The sequence below is a fragment of the Equus asinus genome, chromosome 1 (assembly GCF_041296235.1).
Source record: "Equus asinus isolate D_3611 breed Donkey chromosome 1, EquAss-T2T_v2, whole genome shotgun sequence".
Taxonomy (NCBI): Eukaryota; Metazoa; Chordata; class Mammalia; order Perissodactyla; family Equidae; genus Equus; species Equus asinus.
Window position 1 is genome coordinate 138,971,744 of NC_091790.1, and position 17,391 is coordinate 138,989,134.

General features: G+C 38.8%; 1 protein-coding gene across 4 annotated transcripts in view; it reads left to right on the top strand.

Annotated features, from left to right (window-relative positions):
• Positions 1–17,391, top strand: part of DYNC1I1 (dynein cytoplasmic 1 intermediate chain 1) — a 282,823-nt gene that overhangs the window by 159,731 nt on the left and 105,701 nt on the right. For all 4 annotated transcript variants that reach the window (XM_014859410.3, XM_070508726.1, XM_070508715.1 and 1 more), the window contains 3 exons: positions 8,248–8,337; positions 14,435–14,597; positions 16,846–16,945. In XM_014859410.3, the coding sequence (XP_014714896.1) occupies positions 8,248–8,337; positions 14,435–14,597; positions 16,846–16,945 (353 nt within the window). The remainder of the gene's footprint in view (positions 1–8,247; positions 8,338–14,434; positions 14,598–16,845; positions 16,946–17,391) is intronic.

Consider the following 17,391-nt stretch of genomic DNA (forward strand, 5'->3'; position numbering starts at 1 on the left):
CCACGGACTCCTGCCTGGACACCTCTGAGAAAGACATTCCCTTCTGGTCTCTGCCCTTCCATGCGGGCTGACTAATCCACATCAACTCAATTCGACACACATTTACTGCCCACATACAGTACTGCACAGTTACAAGTTTCAGAAACAGCTGCTAAAAAGTACTATTCTCTGGCTTCCTCTTTCATTTTGAACATTTTCTTTCATTTCCTCCTATTTCCAATACCTTGGGTGACATTCCATCAGGAAGTAAACTTTCCAAGTACTGTCATGTTAGAACCTTAGGAGAGAACTGATGTGGCCTGGAGTGTTAACAGGAGCGCTCTGTACGATGAGAAATGTATGTTTTCTTTACTCTGGCCAGATTTTTCTAGACCAGAAAGTGAAGGTTTTTTAAATATTAGCATGTAGTATATTTAACAAAGTGCTTACTGAAAATCCCACAAAATATGTCTCTCCTGCATATTTTTAAAGCACAGAGGCGCTCACCTTGGTTTGTGTAAGCATTCAGTGGTGCATGTTATACTTTATTTTGGCCGCTGTGATACGTATCGGGAGGGTGGCTCTCTTTGGACTCCTGGAAAAGTTGGCAAACTGTACACAAAGCTGATCCAAGGATAGGGTGACTTGAGTGAGTTCTGTACGAGAGCTCTCACTGTCTGCTGTACAAACACATGTCTGCATTCACAGTCCAGTTCATCACTCCCACTGGCAACGGAACCATTCTGGGTCAAGTTCTCATCGTCTGTTGCTAGGACTATGGCTTTAACTCACCTTCTAATGGTCTTCCTCATTCCAGGCTTTCCCACTCCCCTCCAGCCTCTGTATTGCCTCTCTATTCTGAAACAAAATCATACCTTGTCTCTCGCATTTTTAAAAGGCTCTGGTTTCTTTGCAGGGCTGGTTGGCAGCAATGCTTTGGATCATGATCCATGCTGCTCCTTAGAGAGATATATCAGAATGTGCATAAAGGGCAGGCTGGGAAGGAGATAAGTGAGGTTTCAAAAGCCTTATTTAGCATCACCAATGACTTGAATTCCTTTTGAAATTTTAAATAATACTTATAGACTAAATGAGATTTGTGTCTATTAAAAGAGGGATAATGATCTTCAGAAAGAAGTCCAAACTCGTTCTGCCATTCAAGGTCCTACACAGTGTGGTTCATGACTACCTTTCCAGAACAATCATCTGTCTTGATATTGCTATTTTCAGTACTTTTCATTGATGATACTAATAAGAGTAAGGCTTTGAGGGACTTCCATTCAGTTATGGAGATGGATGCATAAACCTAATGTTAAGTGGTCTGAGATGTGTTAGCATAGAGATATACACAAGGTAGGGTGGTGGAACAGTGGGGGTGGTCACAAAATCTGCTTGGGAGGAAGTGTTGAAGCTCTGGAGCTGCATCACAAAGGCTAGTAATAATCACCTCCTGGACATTGGAGGGAAGGCAAACACATGCATAAAAAATACTGTGCAATGCCTTTGGGGCATGAACCTGCTGGGACGCTGTGTGATTGTGCATTGTCCAAAATGGAAGATGAGGTAGAAGAGACAAGAATAAGTTATGGGGCTTTATGGTGAAATTTGTAGGGAGATATAGAAGGTTTTTTGGCAGAGAAAGGACTCATAGATGTGTTTTTTAAATAAAAAAATGAAACTACCAGAAATATAGAGCAAGACTGGTAGTGATCGAAAGACCAATCAAAAAGCTATTGTAATACTCCAGGCAAGAGATGATAATAGCCTAGACTCAGGCAGTGCAATAAAGACAGAGGTGAATTTGAGACAGATTTGGGAGGAAGAATTGAAAGGACTTAGAGACCCCTTCTTATAGGCCCTGAGGGAAAAGAGGAATTGAAGGTGGTACTCTGGTGTCCAACTGTGAACCCATGTAAATGATGGTACCATTAGGCAGGATGGAGAATGCAATGAAAGAAGCATATCTTAGCAGAAGGTAGGAGTTCTGCTTTGACCGTGTAGAGTGTAAGGTGCCTGTGAGACATTCATGTTGGCATGTACAGTACAGAATCTGGAGCCTACAAGGGATATCTTGGCTGGAGATATCAATTTGTGGGTGATGATGAAAGACATAGGGGTAAGTATTATCCAGAGTGGCGTTTGATATGAGAAAAAGTAAGGCCAAAGACAGAACTATGAAGAGTATCTTTATTAAAGTAAATTATCTTTTAATTCAAAAATAAATTTTAATTTAAGAGATTAATCACTGTTTTTCTATTTAATTTAATTTAATTTAATTTATTTATTTAATTTTTATTCTAAAAATTTAAAATATGTTACAAAAAGAATCACCATCTGAAACATCCATACATAGAATTATATGAAAGTGGCTAGGGCATTTGTTCTTAAGTTGAGAGCCATACATCTAACAGGCAAAAAACAAAAAAATGCCTTTGTTTCTCTCCAGGTCTGTTCACCAACAGTAGCATGGTAGTGAGCTTGGTTTAGAATTAATTCTGCGTTCTTGCCCTCCCTTTTATCCTTTGGAAGCTAGTTTCTATTCATTTCTAAGCCACAAATTATTTTATCAATTCCAACATTCACAATTTTTCGCGTTGGAATTGATGATGTGTTATAGTTTAATTAGCAGTAACCCTTTTTCTTAGTGGTACATAAAGTAATTGTGCATCTTACAGTCGCTGGCCTGCTCAGTTCAAAGTCCTGTGGTAATTGCTTTGTGCTTCCCCCTTTTGGCGGCAGCAAGATGTGCTTTGGAGTCAAGAAGGATGGAGTGGAATGGCCTGCTCTGCTCCCTGTCACCCGTCTCCACCTGACCAGACTTAGTGGTCTTCCATGAGTTGGTGAATGGTGGGACCATGAATGGAGGGACCATGGCCCCCTCATGAAAAGCAGAGAACAGGCAGCTGGGCACTCAGACCCTCTTCTCCTGGGGTTTTGCAGGCCCTGAGAGAGCAGGGGAAAGCGAGAACCCATTGCCCTCATAAAACACAAGCCCTTCTCTTCACAGAGGGCCGCCTGTGTCGCTGAGTGTTCTGGTTGCAAGCAGCAGGCACCAAGTCCAGGGATTTATTGGAGGAAATCTGGTGCTCCCAGAGTCAACAGGAGGCAAAAGGAACAGGCTTGAGAAAGGGCAGGGGCCGAGGGAACGCAGACCATGGACCTCTGGAACAATCTGGCCAGGATGCTGAATACCACTGCTACTATGGCACATTGCCCAAAATGAATCCTAAAGGTCCCCTTGGCTTTGCCTCCTGCTCCAAAGACAAAGCCCCAGTTAGGAGCATCCAGTGTGACTGCCCAGATCCTGCCTGTGTCCTGGTCACCAGGAGACAGAAAACAGGAAAATGTCTTTCCTTGGGCTTCAGGAGAAGAAAGTAGGGTCCAGAATGTCACCCATCCAACAGTACTACAAGGCAAATAACCCCTAGACAGAAAGGGGTTTTGATACTGTATTGCCAAACAGTGGCAAACGTTTACTGCACTCCCTTTCCAATGGCTCCAATTTGTGAGGCCATCAGAGCAGGTCAACAATCAGAAGACTGTGGCATATTCAAATTGACTACACTGGCTTCATTCTGAGCCACAGACTGGTAAAGAAGGCTAACCCTTCCGGAACTCACGCAGAGGTCAGGCCTTGTGCTAAGTGTGTTCTGTGTGATTGCTGCCGAACATGCACTTATTCATTCCTAGACCTTCAGAAAACCTGAAGGAAGGAGCACGGTGGTTACCAAAGACTTTTGCAACCAGAGGGAATGAATCCAGCAAATGCAGACAGCAGAATTTGGGTGCTAAATAACATAATGTGTCTAAAAGATGCCATTGTTTGAAATTAGCCCCTTGGACTGACAGGTAATTAACTCTGCCACGAGTTTAATTTCTTGTGTAGACCTGGTACAGGAAACCATACATGGGTGGTAATTTTTTTTTCCTGCAATCTCAGAGGAAATGTAACCGGGTATGAACTAGTGGCACAACTCATATATCAGTAGTCTAGCGGGTCTACATAAATCCTTTTCTTTAAAGTTATTTAACTGTTTTGGAAATGGTTTCAACAGAAGTAATTCCAATTGCACCAGAAAGGAAACCAGAGTCTTAAAGAAAAATAGACTCTCTTTGCTGAGCAAGGCAAACATCTCAGAATGCAGAGAAACAAACCAGTCTCTTGTGTTTTATTTCCTAACAAATCCACTGAAACACTTACTTTATGTCTTTAAAAGGCTGATAGACAAAGAATTCTATGGCCACTAAAAATTAAGCATTGCAACTGGTTTGTAACCACTTTAAACCGGCAGGTACTATTTTTTAAATTCATTTCTTTGTGATTCACAGTATCTCATTATGGGACTTTGTACATGTTATAAACACAATAAATATTTGTTGGGTTTTTTTAGAAAAAAATCATTGAAAACCTATTCTCTGTGGAAGGATTTTCTATTTAAAGAATTAGATAACCTGCTATTTTCCCACACGCTTCATCCACAAACGAACACACTGCTATCACGAACCTAGCCCTTTTCATAGCCAAGCCCTTACAAAATAATATTTTTCCAATCAGCTCTAAGTTACACTTTCTGTCATGATGTTGCTTCTTGACTCTTCCAGGAATAAATGTTTAAAATAAAAACCCTTATACTGTGTGAGAGGTGAGAACTTGATAGTATCTAAAGCTGACTAATTCATTTGGTGAAACCAGCTTCGTTTTCAGAACCAGGTGGTACAAACTAGGTGGCTCTGATAAGAGCCCAGTTGTTTTCCATAGTCAATGGAACTGACAGTAAATTAATTTAGACTTTGACTCCTTCCGCCCCTGGGGTCCACAGAATGTGATGGAAGAATCTGTTTATTAGTCTAAGATCTTCACACAGCTCACTCCCTTAACTCCTTGAAATTTTTGCTCAAATGTCACCTCATTGTGGTTTTTCCTGAGCACGCTGTTTTAAATTTCAGCTCTTCCTCCCCTTACCAGCATGCCCAATCCCCCTTTCTGGCTTTCTATTTCCCCATAGCACCTATCTGACACAGTATATGTTTTGCTTATTTATTTGTTTGCCATTCTCTCCCCTAACTCAAATGGAAGCTCCAAGAGCTCAGAGATTTTTTTGTCTTTCTTGTGCCTGTCATATGCCCAGCACCTGGCACACAGTAAGTGCTCAATAAGTATTTGTCGACATACAAGCTAAAGCAACGTTGTTTGAAGGTTTCTGTGTATGTATGGGAATTCACAACTCCCTTGGTGGTTTACAAAGCAGTTTCACTTCACTTATTTTATTTGGTTATTCTTACAACAGCATTGTGTTTTAAGAAAGGATATCATCCCAGTGCAGCAGACAAGGAAACAGGGCCTCAGAGAGTTTCTATGAATTGTGTACAATTAAGGGGCTAGCAAGTGGTAGACTCCAGCTTGGAACCCATGTCAATGTCTTCTCTCTCTATGCTGCTCCCGCCCACATTGTGGATCCATCTGACCAGAGGAATTAATGCTTTGTATTAAGCACTGCTGGTCAGGTCTCAGGGCAGTGGATTCCAAAATGTAAATAAGAACAGAATTTGGATATAGCATGTATATTCTTGGTAAATTAAGCAATCCCTATGTATAGCTCTCAAGGATATGAAACCTAACTTCTCCCAGGCTGAGCCTTACTTGTGCTTACCTCTTGGAAGTAGAAGAGTGATCCATTTCGAGGCCATGTGATGTCCACCTCAAAGAACCTCCACAAACCCCTCCTGACACTGCAACTGGACATCGCACCTGCTTGTACCTTAGGCCTTTCTCCACGGCATTTCTGTTTCATGTCATGCTGTGGGTAGGGAGGCAGTACACATAATGACTAAAGATCGTAGACCCAAAAGCAGGCAGAATCAGGCAGAATTTGAAGCTCGACGTGGTTGGGAGTTTCTTTGGGGAAAATTTCTCTGTCTCCTCATCTATAAAAACTGGGCTAATAGTACCAAGTTCTGATAAATTAGATTGTACAAGTAAAGCATTCATCACTGCCTTGGGTATTGTTATATCTCCTGTATCTCTTCCCCTAGGTTATAAGATCATAGAAGGTAAGGCGCTTCACTGGCTTTATTGGTTTGCTAGGGCTGCTGTAACAAAGTGCCACAAACTAGGCAGTTTAAACAATAGAAATTGAATGTCTCACAGTTCTGGAAACTAGAATTCCAAGGTCAATGTCTTGGCAGGGTAGTTCCTTCTGAGGGCTGTGAGGAAGAATCTATTCTGGTCTCTTCCTTAGCTTCTGGCGGTTTACTGGCAGTCTTCGGCATCCTTGGCTTGTAGAGGCATCCCCCTAGTCTTTGCCTTCATGTTCACGTGGCATTCTCCCTGTGTGTGAGTCTGCGTCTGGATTCTGAAGTACTGGGGGTTAGGACTTCAACATATCAGTTTGTGGGGGGGAAGACAATTCAAACCATAAAATGGGTCTCATCGCCTTTGTATTTGTTGTATTTACTTGTATTTAGTAGGTGTCAGGGCATGGCTACTGAATCTATTAGATTTAAAGAAATGTCTCTAGAAGGTTCGGAAATGGAGCCACTTCCCAGCAGATTTTGAAAATTGCCTCTTCATCCGAGGTATACTGGAAGAGGAAACTTCCCTCCAGCTGGTGCCTCACTGGGCTTTGTGTTAGGACTTTGGGTCAGAAAGATACATCATGTTGAGGGGAATATTTTTTTCAGGACTTTCCAAGCAGGTTTTTAATGGGTAGGGGGCAGTTATATCTTTATATGTGGTTGAGGAGTTACATGTGTTATTCAATACTTACCATTTTAAGGGTGTATTTATCTAAAAATCTGGATAACTCAGTGTTCTTTTCACAGTTTTAAGTGCAGATTTTTACTTCATAGGAATGTGTTAATAATATTGTGTTAATGAATGTGTTAATAATAAGTGACAATTCTCCTTAAAGGTGTTTTACATTCTTACTGATATGTATATAGTGTGGTTATAAAGTAATGAAGTTTGATACACAGTCTACACACGTGTGTTTACAGTACTGAATTTCAATGAAAATTGATATTTTTAAAAATTTTAATATCTAAATTACAATGTTATACTTTATACATCCATATTTTTTAAATTAATATTCCTTCCACAAATCACTTGCTTAATATGGTCAAAACTTTCGGAGTTGCTTTTCAGGCTATACATATTTATTTGGACATTTATAATGCATTCTCTAAGTGGTTGGTGCTGAAATTTTGAGTTGATGTAAATCTTAGGATTTATTGTGATGGAAATGGGACTCTCCATTGAGCTTGAGATCTTATAGAAGTCTGTGAATATTTGTTGAATGAATAAATACATCAATGAATGTATGGGAGGGGGAGGTGAAGTTATTTCTTTTAAACTCCATTTGAACCAATGAAATCAATAACCTACGGTGAATATAATACTTAAGAGTGAAGGTAATGTATTTAAAAACTGTGAAATCAAGTTTTAATGTTTTAGATCATTTTATTTCTGTCAGTTGCGTTTTCTTGTGACACCTTGACTCGCCCTACATTTACATTGTGACTGGTAATTTCAAGTGCTCTGCAATGAAAGAGGCCTCTAAGAAGGACAGGTTGACAGCGGAGAGAGAGGGAGCACACGTTTGCATAGGGCGGGAAGGGCACTCTAGCATCTGGCGGTGGGAGCCAGCTGGGTCCATTTGTTCATGCTCATTAAATTTACATTAATGCATGAGCTGGTCTGAATGGGAAAATGCCATTTCAGGTTGGTTGCTCTCTCCCTGGACAATGGCAATGACTTTGGGGGCCAAACCCCTGGTTGTTTACTTGCCAGTGGCATTTGACCTGGGGTCAGACCTGTATTTAACCCTTTCCTGTAGGTCAAAAACAAATTAATTTGGTGAGAATTAAATTGGAAATGAGTCGTCTGTACAGCAGGTGTCCCCTGTGGAGAATGTACCCCAGGTGGAACCATTTTCAGATCTATTCCTGGGCCATCTCCAAAGAAGTTTCAGAGGTCAGAGAGGCAATTCCAAGACATCCCATGTGGTGAGGGCCTGAGGTGGATGCAGCAGGTGCCGACTCGGGGCGGTTTTCTCAGCAACTTGGAGGGACTTTCAAAGAGGCCCCTTTGGGAGATAATTTATTCATATATTCATTAACATATATCTTGGACATTTGTTGTGGACTGATTTACTTAGAAGTTGCCCTAAATGATTGGAACTTTACCCTTTGCCCCTACCTCCCACCTTCAACCAGAGACTTTGATTTAAAGGAAAGAAAATAATGCATTTTTCTCTTTCTTTTTTCTAGAGGATGAGGAAGATGAGGAAATGGTGGAACCTAAAGTTGGCAACGATTCAGAACTGGAAAATCAAGACAAAAAACAGGAGGTGAAGGAAGGTATGGTGTGGAAGATAAATTGAGTCATCATTTTATGGTTGCTATTTTTTTTTTACCAACATAAGAGACTATAGGGGTAAGTAAAAAATAAATGTACACTCCCTATGTGGAAGATTTTTTATGGTTGTTTAATACATTACATTTAGCAGCATAAACTGTAATCTCCAAAGCAAGAGTCATTTATTTTTTGACTGATAGAAGCAAATAAAATACAAACCATCCACAATTCCAGCAATAAGTCCAGTCACGATTCCAGTAAAACTATTAGTAAACAGTGATAAAATAAGACACTTGTTATCAAATGTCGTGTTATCCAGTTCACTCCGTCGTATAGTCCCGATGATAACAGTAAAGGAAAAGAGCAGATATAATTATTTTGTCAATAAATTCTAAAGTTTATTTGTGTGATCTATGTAGAAACATTAACAGTGATCGTTATTATTAACTGTACTGTTAAAGGTCTTCTCTCACATCTCTGCCTGTGTAAGGAAGAGCCATCTTTACATGTTCTAGTGATAATAATGACTAACGTTGATTAAGGGCTTACTGTGTCCTTGGCTCTCTCCTAAGTACTCTAAGTGCTCTGCTCACAACATCCTTTTGAAGCAGATATTATTATTTCCCCTATTTTATAGATAGAGACCTAGAAAGAGAGAGGTTTAAAAATTTACCCAAGAATATGTGATGTATAAGTACATGAGCCAGAAAGGGGAAGACAAGAAAAACTGCAGGTGATGTTTCCCTAAAAACCTAATTTTGTATCCCTTTGAGACTCTCAGCCCATGGAGACAAAAGAGAATTTTGAAATTGTCATTCTTACTGACAAATGGAGTGTTGGTGAGAGTGGAGTACATTAAAAAGATTCTTCCATATTTCCTACTAAGTGTCCCAAATAAGGATCAACACAACTTTAATTAGAAGCTCGTTTGAGTTTTACATGTTAAAGATGCCTGTGGCTCTGGCACAGTGCATGGCATATAGTTGTCACTGGGGACTTATAGAAATGGGTACATATTGGTCATATGTACTCACTTCAGCCTGCTCAGGCCTTGCCTGAGGTTGACTACTGTCAGGTTCTGGGGTATGACTGAGGGCAGGGTGTAAATTCAGCATCTTTAACAAAGGTATCCACAAAAGGCACAAGAGTTACTTTTTCCAAGAGATTCTAAGTGGATTTAACTGAAGAGATTTCATATTTACAACTCTAATAAGAACATATTTTTTTTCAAAAGCTGGTGACTAGAATATCATTAACACAGGTGTAGCAAGAGACTAAATAAGTCAAGATTTATTAAAATACTCTCTTTTTCCTTTTGCAAAATGTCCTTAAGATATACTGGGGGATAAGGAGCCAGGGTATCTTTTGTGAGTCTTGGCACAGATTCCCTGTTGCCCCCCAACCCCAATCGCCAAATTATCTTCTCTGGCAAAGCACTCCGACCTCCTTCTTAAGTTCTGAATAGAAACACCCTCCAGTTTTAACTGTTACTCATGCTTCATGGAATTGATTAAGGTCCTGTTAAAAGTCAAAAAGAAGTTTGAAAGTACATTTCCTGTTACTGCCGTGCTATGTGCCTCATTCTCTATTAATGGCCTTTCTGCAAATTAGCACATAATGGGTTAAAAGCATGTTTATGTTGGCATCAGGCTCTCTCTAGCTTTTTTTAAAGCAAGACAGTATTTTGCAAACTTTTTAAAGCATCTCCAGCAGATATCATCGTGGCGCCATTCACATGGCTGCATGGTAGTTAGGGCTGTGTCAGCACTTCCATTAGGAGCCCTGAGTTTCAGGGATTTATTACTCAGCCATAAAAATTCGCTCTGGGCTGAAACTTGACGTACACAGTTTCAAACCAGGGAACACATTTTTGAGAAATCTGGACTTTTTTGGAGTTTAAAAAAAAAAAAGGTGGTGAGGGGGAGATGGGAAAAAAATCTGTGCTCACTAGCTTTTGACGTTTTTGCTCATGTGACATCAAAATGCATTAAACAGTGTGGAAATATGGGTTCAATTTATTACTGTTTTCACTCTTTTTTCCACAACAGAGTAGGGAAAAACAGCAGGTACATTTTAGCTTTTAATCAAATTTTAGGAAACTTCTATATGTGAGTGTCGTTGTATCTTCATGTTTAGAGATTTAAAACAACAGAATTGGAAACCTGACTCTTGTAAATGTGCATTAACTCAGAAACCTCACATTAACTTCAGAGGAGTTCCTTCTTTATTGATTTGGTTTGGTTTGCTTGTTCTTGTTTATCAACTGATTCCTCTGTAAAATTCCCTTAAAAGCCACTGTCCCTATTTAATCTGATTTAATATTTAAGCTATTTGGGTTTACATATATATTTTTTATCTTTTAAATTGAAAAATATTTTTAAATGTAATTTTTTATATTAAAATTTAACATCATTGGAACAAGGCAAGACATTTCTGAAGTGGATATTTTAAAAATGACGTTTGACCTAAAAATGAAATTGTAAAATACTCAATGTAAATTGTGGATTTCATTATGAATTTTTACAGAGGAAAAAGTCCCAAGAACCGTAGAAACCAAAAGATATATACTAAATAGAGTAAATTAAAAAGAAACTGTAAAAGTAGACTTTAAGGTCAACGTGAAAACTCAAGAAAGCATGACAAATAGGATAGAATCGTTATGGAAAACACATCACACATCAAAAAGTATTTTTATATACAAATCCAAGAGAAATGAAAATTTCGATAGTAAAAAGAATAAAAAGTAGACCCTAAAATAAAATTTATAACTAGATTTTAATTTTGCAGGCCACAAATTCATAAAATTAGTCTTCTAAACTTTGAATTTCATGAATTTAGTATGTTGTTTTCATACTTGTTATTCAAGCTAAATATAACTGTGCAGTTAAATTTTGGTAAGTTTGTCATTTAGATCGTATGTAAGTCATATCCATGTTTTCTACTTTTCATAATGAATTTTTATTTTTAGAAAAATGTCATTTTAAATGCATAAAGTATTGTTAGCTCCTGGCAGAAATATTCCATGTTTTGTGTTGCAAAAATAAACAAACCTGCTATTATAATATTTTCTGCTTAACTTATAAGAAAAATCAAATATTATGAATGCCCATGTTTTGCTCTGATATGCCTTTTGCTATTAAATTAATTCCTACCTTTTTATACAGTGAACATGTGGAAAATAATTAATTAGGTTCCAGGGATAGGGAAAAGCTACAGAAACAGATATTTCAGGGAGAATTTGGGGTCTATCCTGGAGTAATACAATTCCGATTCTAATTGTTTATGCTTGTATTTTGAACCTTGTGGGTTCCATTAATCAACCACTTTTCTTTCGTGAAACATAATGTCTGGAGAGGTTTTATCTCTGAGCACAGCTTTTGGTTGTGGTTCCTAGATACTCCATTATGCTTTCATTACATCGTAACAACACTTACCAATTTAAAGATTTTTAAATATGGGAGGTTTTGAGTTTTTATCGAAAATAACTCTGGCCTTATTTGACTCCTAATGTGAATATTGTTTATGACTTTAAAAGAGTACTTGTCTGCACATGCATCTTATTATTTTGTGCTAACAAATCATGTCATTTGATCCCTGTTAGACATCAAAGCTTAATATAAAGCATCTCCTTTGTTTTGCTTCAGTAGCAATTTAATTTCAAGCCAAATATTGTATTGTCAAACATAATATCTGGAGAGGCTATTGCTTCACCTACCTGAACTTGGCCTCTGCAAATACACTTTGATCAGCCATTTATGTTTCTCTTAGAAAAGAAGTTGTGTGTCTCGAAAGCTGAGATCAAAGTGACAATAAGATACACGGAAGAAAAAATTACAGAAAATTACACAGACACTATTTTTTATTCAAGGTAATGGACCTGTAAGGAAGGATACAGGTGAACTAGAAGTAGCTAAAAAAGGTAAACAGAGAATAGAATAGATATTTTTTAATATCATAAAAAAGGGAAAAAATCTGATTTCTCTGCTTAATTTCAGGTATATCTCAAGTTATCCATCAACAGTGACTAAGGCTGAAGGAGACTTTTAAAAAAAAACTTTCTTCTTGGCCCTATAGTATCCTTGTTTAATGAAGTATATTTATTTATGTAACAATACTAACCAAAACAAAATGAACCTAGCATTTTGTAGGGATTTTTTTTTCCTTTTGCCTAGTTACAGCTAATAGTTTTACTGTTTTCTTTCACTTTCTTACATAAGGGTGAAAAAATTCAAATGCCTCATTTATGAGAGTTTTAGAAAGTAGACTAATAAATTACTCCTCTGTTACTAATTATTGAATGCTTAACTATTTGCCCAGTATATTTATTTTTAACCCTTAAACCAGATTTAAAGATTAGATATCATTACTCCATTTTATAGATAAAACTGCTGCTTGGAGGCTTTAATTGATTAAAGAACCAAAGGCAGCAAATGGCAGAGTCACTGTTGGGTTTGTAGAGTTCTTCTTATGGTTTATGGTCTACGTACTGCCCCCTCATCATTTCTCAAACTAGTGTCTGGTCAACACTGCTCAGCAGATGTTGATGGAGGTTCTTGGAGAGTCCCAGCACACAGGGGCATATCTAGGGTTCTGGAGACTTCAGCAACAAAGAAATATTTCTAACTCTATTTAGGGCTGCTAGAAACTACCGGGTGAACTATTTTTGGAGACGAGCTTCTGCTGTAGTAGATCAATCATGTTTTGTTATAATATTACCTAGAGAGCATTTCTCAAGGTGTGAACCAACTATATTATAACCATTCTAGTTTCTTATACAAATACAGGTTCTGGAGTCCCTCCAGACCCCTGTGTCATGTTCTGGGGCAGAGAAGGGGAGGCCAGAATGAAAGAGACGTTGGGAACGTTAAAAACTTGAGATGCACTGTCGTGGCTCTGCAGGAGGCTTCTGGATGGTTCAGATTTCTCAGGACAATAAATTTGAGCTACCATTAATCGAATCAAATAACACTTCCCTAAAACATACTACCGGTGACTGCACTTAAGTGATTTCTCGGACCATGTGGCCAGATACAAGTTGGTCCTGGTTATGGGGATGGTTGTGAAAGTGTTTGGAAAAACCTGTGCGTGAGTGGTTCCACCAGGGACTCCTCCTGGGCTTGTAACCGACTACCCTCTTCCTGTAGCTTAAACTTCAAGAGCTTCTGGTCCTGCTGAAAGAGTAATCAATCAAATGTTCGTTGAAAGCTCTGTGCGCAGGAGCTGAGCTGGCGTTCCTGAAGAACCACAAAGATTCAGCTGGCAGTTTCTGCCCTGGAGGGTTTCTCAGCCTGGGGAGTCCCTAATCATTTCTCTACAGTTTTATGTAAACCCTACTATAGAAGCAACAGTTTATGTAATCATGACTCGGAGGTGAGCTAACTCTCAGACACTGACACACTACTAGTTAAGCCTCATTTTCGAGCTCATCTTCAAATTTAGTTTGATAAGATTAATCATGCTAGAAAAATAAGGTATAAAAACAGTTGTGAGGTATCTTAGAGAAGACGTGTTCCACGTGTTTGGTTAAAAGCAGACGATGTCTTAGGTGAAGGCAGGTTTGGAGGCACATGTTTCAGTTTTTAAGGGGAATCTATGTGGCAATCAGTCAGCCTTTCCAACTGACCATCTAAAATAAAATGAGTATATCCAATGGAAAGAGGAAAGGTGTTGTCTGGATCATTTTATAGATAGCTCTTAATTATTCAACATGTACAGCTTTACAGTAGTATCTAATATACATAGTTTTATAGATTTCTCTATTATGTACCATTTGAGCTGTTTTTCAAGTTCAATTCTAAAGAAAACATTCAGTACTGATTTCTAAAAAACACCAATCTATTTTCATCTGTAATCTTTTTCAATTCTTCCAAATAGTACTTAGTCCAGATATGAAATCTTTTTGTAAAACTGGTGGTGGAGACATCTGCAAAAACCTTTGGTGTGAATTTAGGAGTAATTTAGAATTGATATTAACAATGGTTTATTTCACTGTATCTTATCATGCTCTTGCTAAGCAGTATCTTTCAAGAGTTGGTTTCTTCCTGAAATGTTTTCATTGTTTTTTTTCTCCTTTCCTAACAATCTCTTTTACATGAAAAGCCCCTCCAAGGGAACTGACAGAGGAAGAAAAACAGCAGATCCTTCATTCAGAGGAATTTCTCATCTTTTTTGATCGGACAATACGGGTAATTGAGAGAGCACTGGCAGAAGACTCCGACATCTTCTTTGACTATAGCGGTCGAGAGTTAGAGGAAAAAGATGGGTTAGTTTCTTGTGTGCATTTAAAAAAGAAAATTTGTGATAAGTTATCTGTTGATTCTAAATTCATTTATGTATTGACTAGGCAAACCCCAAACTAACAAATCAGAGGAGGATGAAATTCCAGGGTTGATCTTGCTGAATAGCTTTGACTAAGGGCTTTGGTTATAACTTCTGGCTTAGAGTTTCCCTGTAATTATCATGCACTTCCGTGAAATGCTTTTGAACTTGATATCTGGGGAACAGTCCAGGTGATAGAGACTGGCAGAGTCATGTACATTGTCCTTTGAGAAAACATTCTTATAAACAGCATAAGGAGATTTGTGTTATATCCAGTAGATATATTTTTGATGTCTAAGCAAACAGGAAGCTGAAGAAAATAAACATGAGATACAGGAAACCTTAACTGGTCTGGGAGACAGACAACAGAGACTGAAAACTTTTTCCTCTTTTGAGACCAAAAGATTATGTGTGCATGCCTTTTAGGAAACACATCTGCAGGGATATATTTACAGATAAAACAAAAAAAACTAAAAGCAAATGGTCTCAAATGACTTTCTTCGTGACTACGACATGTGTATTATGAAAGGCAGTGGCTGGCAACCATCGTAATGGGGATAGTAGGAGACACTTGATGATGTTTGTAAGAAGAAGATACAGCTGGGTTTTAGCCACAGATTCCTTTTGGCCAAAAGCAATATGAAAAGGTGAGGTCGCCTGCCTTTTTCATCAGACCTGACTTTTTATAATTTCTACAATTCAAATACATTCCCAAAGGACAATGTATTGTGATTGGGGATGCTCAGAGAAACGTAATAGAGGCTCTCAAAACAGTTTCAAAAGGGAATTCTGAAAAGCTTCTAAACAGTTGACAGCATTGTTAGACTACTTCAAAGAGAACAGTATTTTGAATATTCATGTTATGGATGTTTGTTTTCTTTTAAAAAGCCATTATTCTGTGATTCAGTTGATTTTCTAGGCCCTATTTCCCTCTGAGTGCCTGGCCCATTGTTACCCTGGGTTCCTGGCAGTTACTTGGGTGCATGTACCTCTTGCCTGAGTTTACAACAGTGGAGCTGAGGAAGGGTTAGCAGGAAAAAAAGGTCATAAGTCAGCTGATTAGAGCCCAAGTAAATAGTTTGCAGCCAAGTCACCCAGTCTGAACAGAAGCTATATGAGACAAGTGATGCAGGTGCAAGCCAATGGAATGAAGCAAATGACGAGGAAAAAAAGGTGAGTGTGGAGGAATTCCTGAACTGAAGCCTGGGAAAGTTAGGCAGGTTTCCATGCAGATCCAAAAGCTGCTGGCACAGAACAAGCATTACTCAATTTAAACACTCAGTCTTGTGGAGCAAATGCAGAGTTCTTCGAAGGAGGTTTTGTGGCCAGTTGAATATCAGCCAAATGAAATCCTTCTAGATTGGTCTGTGTTTTGGTCTGTGTTAAGTATCTAATACATTTGGTGAATCCCCCACTCTCCACCATGCCTGTCTCATGGTACAACTTATCACTTGCCATTGAGCAGGGCGGCAGCCACTACAGTCAATCAGCAATTACAGGTAAATAGAAACATGCATATCATCTCTGGTCAAAGGCTACATAAGGTGGTATTAATATCAAGGAATCTCCGAGTGCTCTCTTGATGCTGGGAGATTTCCAGTAAACTGTGCTTCAAGATAGAACTTAGCAGGAGGAGGAGAATGCTTTAGGCTGGTCCAGATGAGAACCTGAAACAAATTTGACATTTCATACCAGGCTTAGAACAACATGTGGACACCTTTTCTGCACCAGGTTAGAGAGGAATTTTCATAAAGGAGACCGTCATTAGTTCATTTATTTATGATCAATGTTTGCTGTCTAAATTAATGCTTTGGGGGCCTGCCCCGTAGCCGAGTGGTTAAGTTTGGCATTCTGCTTCAGTGGCTCAGGGTTTGCAGGTTCAGATCTGGCGCGGCCTATACACCGCTCCTCAAGCCATGCTGTGGCAGGTACCCACATATAAAATAGAGGAAGATGGGCACAGATGTTAGCTCAGGACCAGTCCTCCTCAGGAAAAAGAGGAGGATTGGCAACAGATGTTAGCTGAGGGCTAATCTTCCTCAAAAATAAATAAATAAATGATAAATTGGTGCTTTGGCTTCAGAGAGTATTGTGTGCCATGCTCTAGCCATTTCATTCCTTCAATATGAGTGGCAGAGATGAAGCCCCATTCTGAAGCATCATATTTTTCTTTGATGTTTAAACCCTCCTAGGGATGTCCAGGCTGGAGCCAACCTTTCTTTCAATCGTCAATTCTATGATGAGCATTGGTCCAAGCATCGAGTAGTCACTTGTATGGACTGGTCTCTCCAGGTAAGAATTGTTACTGTGATGGGACAAACTGGGCTTGTGTTCTCATGGCATTTGCATAAAAAAATAAGAGACATTTGCTCCACTACTTTGGATATGTTCACTAACCTACAATGTTCTTCTGTGCCTGTTGGTTTTCTCATTTTACTGAGGCTTCAGTTTACGTTTTGTCCTCTGTTATTCACATACATTGAGTACTCACTATGTGCTGGATACCAGACAAGGAGCCAGGCCATTCTGTCCATGAGACTGCTCTCATTAAGGTCACCTATGATTTGCCATTTGTCAAGTTCTGTGCATATTTTTGAGCTTTCATCTGCCCTGACCTCTCTTTATCATCTGCCTTAGTTGACTTCCTGGTACTTCTAAAAACAGTATCCTTCCACTGAGTTCCACAATTCTACTCTCTTCTAGTCCTCATGCTTCTCCAAGACTTCTTTTCCCTTTAT